We start from the raw sequence: 8,144 nt of genomic DNA, 5'->3' as shown, positions 1-8,144 counted from the left end.
ATGGCTGGGCAGACAGAGGCCCAGCCATTCTCTGGGTTTTTCAAGCAGCTGCCACACCTCCACAGTCCCATATCCTTTGGAGAGGAGTGCCATCTCTGCCTGGGGTGGTTGGTGTTCCCTTCACAGAGGGAAAGCTGGTGTTTTTTTCTGTCCCACCATGACATCCATCAAATTCCGCCTGAGCAGAGAGGGTGGCATTCCCAAYGCTGCCGGTGTCCTTCCCACCTGGCAGCAAGCAGAGGAAGGCACAGCACCCACTCCTCTCCCTCTCTCCTGGCTCTCTTTGAAAGGCTCTTGGAGGTGGGATGTTCAGGTGTGCCTGGAGGTGCAGATGGAATTAGGCATTTACATACCTGTGTGGGGTTTATGCACACCTATGTGTGTTTAATACCCGGGAAATGCCAAAATGGGAAAGCAGGAATGGTTATCCAGAGCCAAGGTGACCCTGGAGGAGCACAGCACCACGAGGTCACCCTCAGAGGGACCCAGGAGGGCTGGGGGACTCTGCCCCTGAAGCCACCGTGAGGACAATGGTTTACAGGTGATTTTAATTTATAGGTTTATAGATTTATAGGTGATTTTAATCGATAATTTATAGGTTTATAGGTTTAAAGGTGATTTTAATCGATGAAACCACRCTGTRGCCAGCATTGTGCCCTTTGTTTTGYAAATAAACCCTCTCTGGGGGTCTCCATCTCTCTGTGGGGCTGGCCCAGAGCTTGGAGGCTGCTGAAGTGTGTGAGGGAGTGAATCCCGGAGAACCGCGTTAGGACGATCCCGGAGGTGTCACTCTGGAGAGCAGGCACTCCCGACACTAATCCGCCCCTGATCGGGGAGGGAGATACGGTGTCAGCTCAAACGGTACCCAGCTCAGCAGATGAAAATAAACTATCAAGCAATTATTAAAAAAGAAAACCAATTCTGCTGGCATAATCTGACAACATGATGATAACAAATCATGATAAAGGGAAATCCCACCCAGAGCAGCAGAACGAGTTCCATCTGATGCAATATTCTGGTATACACCTCTGGTATATACATATATATATAATATATACCTTGAACTCTGTGTTCCCTGTCCCCACAAAGTGTCATCTTTACCTGTCTGCCACTGTGCTCATTCTGAGGGACAACACATCTGTGTTAATATCAAACTTCATGGGCTCCCTTGGGTTCCCATGCCCTGCACSTGCAGCCACAGAACATGTTCAGATCAGGTGTTCAGACAATTTGAATCCGTGTTAATTAACAAGCAGAGTCTGTTCGGCACAGTGAGAGGCGGCTCTTGACCCATCTGTGGCCTCTGGGACACCCCAAAGCTGCCACCAGAGGCTGTGCGGGGGAAAAACAAACACCGGACAGTGGGGTGTGTGTAAGAATGTCTGTACATACCGATACACGCACATGTGTGTGCTCATGTACATGTGCACATATGTGTCCATCAGCTGTGTGTGTGTGCAGGGGTGTGGATATCATCACTGAATCCATCCGGAAAGAACTGACACCACCGAGTCACTGCTTGTCACCTGCCCCACAGCGCCGAGTGTCACCTCCAGTCGCTCCTCGGTGKTGGGGATTCTCCCACCTCCCTGGGCAGCCCCTGCCAAGGCCTGAGCACCCTTTCCATGGGGAAATTCCCGCTGATGTCCCCCCTGAGCCTGCCCTGGAACAGCCTGAGGCCGTTCCCTCTGCTCCTGTCCCTGTTCCCTGGAGCAGATCCCAAATCCCCTTCTGTCAGGGAGCCACAAGGTCCCCCCTTACTCTGTGCAGGGATGTCCCTATGGACACTCACAGGGACAGGGACAGACGGCACGGACGGACAAACGGGCACGGCGGGGTCGGGCGGGGATCGCGGAGCGCGGCCCCGGGGCGGGGCGGAGGCGGTTCCGGGGCGGTGCGGGGATCGGGGCGGTGCCGGGGCGGTTCCACGGCTCCGGGAGGTTCCGGGGCTCCAGGAGGTTCCGGGCGGCTCCGGGCAGCGCTGAGCGGTTGCGGGCGGGCGGATCGGCCATGTCGGTGTTCGTGACGCGGCGGATCCCGGCCGAAGGGCTGCGGGTGCTGTCCCAGGCCAGCGGGTGAGCGCGGGGCTGCCGCGGGTCCCGGGGCCGGTGGGTACCGGTGCGGGTCCCGGTGCCGGTCGCTGACGGTGCGGGTCCGGTGCGGGTCCCGGTGCGGGTCCTCCCGGTGCGGGTCCTCCCGGTGCGGGTCCCGGTCCCGGTGTTGGTGGGTCCCAGTGCAGGTCCCGGTCCCGGTGCAGGTCCCGTTCCAGTCCCGTTGCCGGTCACTGACGGTGCGGGTCACGGTGCGGGTCCCGGTCCTGGTGCCGGTCGCTGATGGTCCCGGTCCCGGTGCCGGTGCCGATCTCGGTGCCGGTGCCGGTCCCTGTCCTTGTCCCGGTGCCGGTCGCTGACGCTGCCCGTGCTGTGCCGTGCCCCGCAGGTGCCTGTGCCGGTCCCGGTGCGGATCCCGGTGCCGGTCGGTGACTGTCCCGGTGCGGGTCTCGGTCCCGGTGCGGGTCCTGGTTCCGGTCCCGTTGCCGGTCACTGACGGTGCGGGTCACGGTGCGGGTCCCGGTCCTGGTGCCGGTCGCTGATGGTCCCGGTCCCGGTGCCGGTGCCGGTCCCGGTCCCGGTGCGGTCACTGACGGTGCGGGTCCCGGTCCCGGTGCCGGTGCCGATCTCGGTGCCGGTCCCGGTCCCGGTCCCGGTGCCGGTCGGTGACTGTCCCGGTGCGGGTCTCGGTCCCGGTCCCGGTGCGGTCGCTGACGCTGCCCGTGCCGTGCCGTGCCGCGCAGGTGCCGCGTTCAGCAGTGGGACTCGGAGGAGCCGGTGCCGCGGGCCGAGCTGCTGTCGGGCGTGGCGGGGACACGCGGTTTGCTGTGCCTGCTGTCGGACCGCATCGACCGCGAGGTGCTGGACGCGGCCGGTGCGTGCGGGACCCCGCTCTGCCCCCGCCGCCTGCCCCGGGCCCCCGGGACCCCCGGGACAGGCACGGCAGCGCCCACCGTGTCTTGCAGGGCCCGGCCTCAAGGTCATCAGCACCTTGTCCGTGGGCTTCGACCACCTGGCCCTGGATGAGATCAAGAAGCGGTAACGCTGCCCCTCTGCTTCCCTGCTCTGACACCTCCTGTTCCATCCCTCCCCTGCTCTGAGCATCCCCGCCGTGTTTCATTTCCCTCCCAAGCTCTGATCCCTGTTCTGTGCCCCCAATTCTGCAGCCCTTCCTCCAGCACGCCCCACATCCCACTGCTCCCTGTGGGTTATCACAGAGCGTGGGGCTGGATGGGGTCAGCTGCCTGCCCCTCCACTGCCGGGTCATGTCTGGGTCACCCCAACCCTGGGGCTGGAGGAGCCTTTGGGTGCAGGGGCGAGGCAAGGACAGCCTGCGGAAGGTGTGGCAGGAGGACTGAGAGCCCRAGGGATGTTCTTGGGCACCTGGGGCAGGCGTAGTGCTGGCTCCCAGCCTGGACATGCCAGGGTAGCACCCCAAGGCTGTCCCAGCACCCCGTCTGGCCTGGCAGGGGGATCCGGGTGGGCTACACCCCCGACGTGCTGACCGACGCCACCGCCGAGCTGTCCGTAGCCCTGCTGCTGTCCGCGTGCCGCCGGCTGCCCGAGGCGGCCGAGCAGGTCAAGAGGTGAGTGACCACTGTGGCTGCTCCTGGAGCGGTGTCACACGGACTGGTGACACGGCCAGGGTTTCATCCTGCTCGCTGTGAGCCCCTGGGCTGGGCTCTGAGRTTTCCCTGACCCTGTTCCTGTCCCKSTCTCTGGGCAGCGGYGGCTGGTCCACCTGGAAGCCGGAGTGGATGTGTGGGTACGGCCTGTCCGACAGCACCGTGGGCATCATCGGGCTGGGCAGGATCGGTAGGTGCYGTTTGGGGAGCAGGCTGCTGTGTCTGCAGCGGGCAGAGGGTTTGGAGCTCACCTTCAGCCCTGGAAGGTGTCCCTGCCAGAGGTGGGAGGTGCCATGGGATGGCCTTTGGGGTGTTTTCCAACCCAAACTGTTCTGGGACTCGGGGACTCAGCCACGGTGCTGCCCTGGTGCTCACTGTGTAAAAACCCCATGAGCACAGCGAGGGTGATTCTGCAGAGCCTCCCCAGCAGCTGCCCTGGCTCATCGGCCCCAAATCCTTCATGTTCCTGTGCTTCCACCTCCTCCCATCCCTGCTGTGCCTGTGCCTCCTCCTGCTCTGGGTTCAACAMACCGAGTGGCAAAGTCCACATGGCGCCATCAGCCCTGGACTTTGCCAGGAGGGGCCATTCCTGTCCTGGTTTGCTCCCGAGGGCGAGCTCGGGTTGGGTGTCCATGGCCCCCTTTCCCCAGCAGAGCAGCTCCAGCCCCACAGTCGGGACAAGGGGCAGCTCGGGAGGGGCGATCCCACTGCAGCAGCCCCTCAGTGGCTCTGGGCACTGCACCCCACACTCGGGGAGCTGCAGCAGCCTCACACTCGTGTCTCTCACTCTTAGGACAGGCGGTCGCCCGGCGCCTGAAGCCGTTTGGGGTGCGCAAGTTCCTGTACACGGGCAGCGGCCCGAAACCACAGAACGCGGCAGAGTTTGGGGCCGAGTTCGGTAAGGACAGCTCCAGGGAAGGGTCACTCACAGGGCTGTCCCTGCAGGCTGAGGGAGGGCACAGGAACAGGAGCTGGGGGATTTGGGGGCTCCTCAGCACACCCCGTGACAGGGGACAGTGGGGGAGGGAATGCTGTGTCCCACACATGCGCCATAGGGCAGTGAGGGGTGACAGGGGTGACCCTGACCCTTCCGTGCCAGGCCAAGGCTGGACATGCAGGGGCTCCTCAGACCACTCTGGGAGCTGCCACTGTTCCCCTTCCCTGTGCCCGTGTTTTGGTGATTCCCTGACATTCCATTCCCACTGGGAAGCTGGACACAGAGAAACGGGGCCAAAAGGTGTCACCTGCTCCTGGGAGCAGGGCAGGGTCCCGTGGGCTGTCCCCATGGGGCGAGTACCGAGTGTCCTGGGGGACAGGGGGACTGCAGCTGTCCCCAGAGCTCTCTGCAGGAATGTGGTGGCTGCAGCACGGTTTTTGTGTGTTTCTCCTCTCAGTCCCGCTCACGCGGCTGGCTGAGGAGTCGGACTTCGTGGTGGTCACTTGTGCCCTGACGCCGGCCACCCAGGGGATGTGCAACAAGGACTTCTTCGGCAGGATGAAGAAAACCTCTGTGTTTGTCAACACGAGCAGGTACTGGCAGTGCTCTGATGCCTGATGATTTTTGCTTTTCCTTTTTACGTTTTCTGTACCCTCTATGCATCCCCTGCACCCCTTAGCCCACATGCTTGTAATCCCTGGAGTTTGATATTCCAGCTCAGTTTAGGAGTTCTGCTGGGCAGAGAGACCAAACATCCTCAGGAAGGGTTCAGTGTGCCCTGTGCTATCTTAAACCCGAGCTCAGCCTTGGGTGAAGCCTTCTGTCCAGAACATCTTGTGTAAACTGGGCTCTGGCCTCATCCAGGATTCATTAGAATAGTGGGACATTACTGCATTTGTGAAGTTTCTTATTGGGGAATCTTAGATAGAAATGCTAATTCCTGAAACCTAGAAAACTTGTATCTTACTGGGGAATCCTGGATAGATTTGCTAATTCCTGAAATCTATAAAACTTGTATCTTATTGGGGAATCCTGGATAGATTTCCTAATTCCTGAAATCTATAAAACTTGTACCTGTGCTGTACACGGGTGTGCATTCTGCCATCAAGTTGTGCACCTGGGATCCCAAATCCTGAGGTAAAACCCTTTTTATCCCCTTAACCGTGTCTGTGTCATTATTAAAAACTGGTCTTTCAAGGCGACACTCTGTTCCTGGGGAGGGGCTGTCACCGTGCCAGGCTGTGAGAGGAGGGGGCTGTGCTGGGCTGTGAGTGCCCCTCACACCCGGCCTTATCCCCAAGCAGGATGAGTTATCAGCAGGATGAGTTATCAGCAGGATGAGTTATCAGCAGGATGAGTTATCAGCAGGATGAGTTATCAGCAGGATAACTCAGGATGAGCTGTGGGCACAAGCAGCACATCCAGGGAGGGTCTGACCTGTGCTCAGGCAGCTCTGGGGACGCTGTGGGATGGCTCAGCAGTGACAGCTGCTGTCCCCTCCTGTCGGACAGGGGGGCTGTGGTCAAYCAGCAGGACCTGTACGACGCCCTGGCCCAGGGCCGGATCGCCGCCGCCGGTTTGGACGTGACCACACCGGAGCCGCTGCCCACTGACCACCCCCTGCTCTCCCTCAAGAACTGCGGTGAGTCTGAGGAGGGGTCAGCAGGTGCTGCCTCGGGGGACACTGACACGTGTGACAGGGACCCCTGGTCCCCGTTAGTCCGCTGGTGACAAGGGACACCAGAGCACACAGGACAGGCAGGCCAGGTGTGTTGGGATGGGCTGCTCTACAATCTGGGGCGCTGCTGTGGGGTGAGAACTCACCAACACCGTGTCAAACACGTGTAGGAGATGTTTTAATTCTCCAGAAAGCCGCTGAGATCAGCTTGGTTTGAGTATCCTGGTGAAGGCTCCTCATTCTGTGTGTGAAATTCACGGAGGGTCTGTTGGCAGCAGGGGTGTGGATGAGAAAGCAATGCCCAAATCGTGTGTTCTGAGGGCTCCTGGGCATAAATTGCGATAGAAAAGCTTCCCCTGGATAAAAGTAGGAACTGAGTTTGCTCAAGCTGAGCTTGCCTGGAGTCTTGGTCTCAGGAGACATCGGGCAGGGGGGAGGTGCAGGTCCACCTGTCTGCTCTGGAGGAGGATGATGCAGTGAGGAAGGATGGCTGGGATGGAGCTTCCCTGGCTGGTCTTTAACAGGATTTTCTCCTTCCAGGGGGATGGAGTTTCTGGAGTAGGAAAAGGATGTTCCAAAGAGAAACAAACCATAGGGACATCGTGAAAATTTGGAACTGCCCATGGCTGAGTGCTCATTTCTGAAATACAAATTTATAGCTGTTTTATCTTTTTGCTGAAGCTCTTTTCTTGTTTGCTTTGGTTCCCCAAAAGCAGACTGTGAGGGATGATAGCAGAGACTTTCTGGAAAAAATTAGCAGGAGACTTTCTGGAAAAAATTAGCAGGTCTTGGGAGATTTGAGAGCTGTGGAACAAGACCAGGCAGGACCTAATTAATATTTATTAAATGCATTACTTGTAACAGTAATATTATACATTTATTAGTGCAGAAATAACATCTGCATAGATGCTGTGCCTCTGCCAGCCCGGAAAGGGGCGGTTGGGGATCTGTGAGGGTGAGAGGTGAGCAGTGKGAGTGAGCAGTGTCCCTCCTGTCCCCGCAGTGATCCTGCCACACATCGGGAGCGCCACGTATGCCACCAGGAGTGCCATGGCCGTGCTGGCGGCCACCAACCTGCTGGCAGGGCTACGAGGGGAGCCCATGCCCCACGAGCTGAAGCTGTGACAGCCACCGTGCCTTGGGATGGATGCAACACGAGGGCAAATTAAAGAGTAGCAGCAAACGTGTGGAACTCGCGTTATTTGAGAGCAGAGTGCCCCGGGTGGAGAGCACTGCGGGTGCTCTGCTTTGGGGAGTGCTTGCCGTGCTCAAACGACCCTAAAGGAGCTGCTGCTGCAGGATCTGTCCTCAAAACCTGGCTCCTGGTCACCCTGAGAGGGTGGGAGTGCCTCATCTGCTCCTGCAGCAAGAGAGGGAGGAGAGGGGACAGCTGCCCCTCTGCAGGTTCTGCCTGCAGCTGCCCTCCTTTTTATTGAATGTGATGGTACAAAGGACACCCTGAGCTGCCAGGAGAGGCCCGATGGGCACATCTCGAGGGCTTTGGGGACTCGTGTCCTGCAGCCACTGTCCCACTTCWGGAATGGGGGCTGGAGCCTGGAGCCCGGCTCTCTGTGCCATCGGTCACATAATCAGGGACTGCATTGGGTTGGGAGGGACCTCAAGGATTATCCCATTCCACCCCCAGGGACACCTCCCACTGTCCCAGGTGGCTCTAAGCAGTGTCCATCCTCATCTGGACACTTCCAGGGATGGGGCAGTGACAGTGTTGAGAGCCTGATGTCCGGCTGGGAGGATCCCTCCATCCTACAGGAGGGAGGTGGAGCTGCCCAAGGGTGGACACTGCCCTCGCCACGGCCCCCTGGCCTCCTTGACCCCTGACCACGGGACAGGAC

General features: G+C 59.5%; 1 protein-coding gene across 1 annotated transcript; it reads left to right on the top strand.

Moving 5' to 3' along the window:
- The first annotated feature begins 1,918 nt into the window (after positions 1-1,918).
- On the top strand, positions 1,919-7,487 carry GRHPR (glyoxylate and hydroxypyruvate reductase). The gene is made up of 9 exons (XM_057385947.1): positions 1,919-2,075; positions 2,795-2,925; positions 3,017-3,089; positions 3,521-3,637; positions 3,778-3,866; positions 4,470-4,574; positions 5,071-5,206; positions 6,125-6,255; positions 7,295-7,487. Exons 1-9 carry the CDS (start codon positions 2,011-2,013, stop codon positions 7,414-7,416), a joined length of 969 nt encoding a protein of 322 aa, XP_057241930.1. The 5' UTR covers positions 1,919-2,010; the 3' UTR covers positions 7,417-7,487.
- Positions 7,488-8,144: the final 657 nt, after the last annotated feature.

The sequence above is a fragment of the Malurus melanocephalus genome, unplaced genomic scaffold (assembly GCF_030028575.1).
Source record: "Malurus melanocephalus ecotype Western Australia unplaced genomic scaffold, MMel_1.1 scaffold_890, whole genome shotgun sequence".
Lineage (NCBI taxonomy): Eukaryota > Metazoa > Chordata > Aves > Passeriformes > Maluridae > Malurus > Malurus melanocephalus.
The sequence above is the reverse complement of the archived record's forward strand: the minus strand, read 5'-3'. Positions and strand labels throughout refer to the sequence as shown.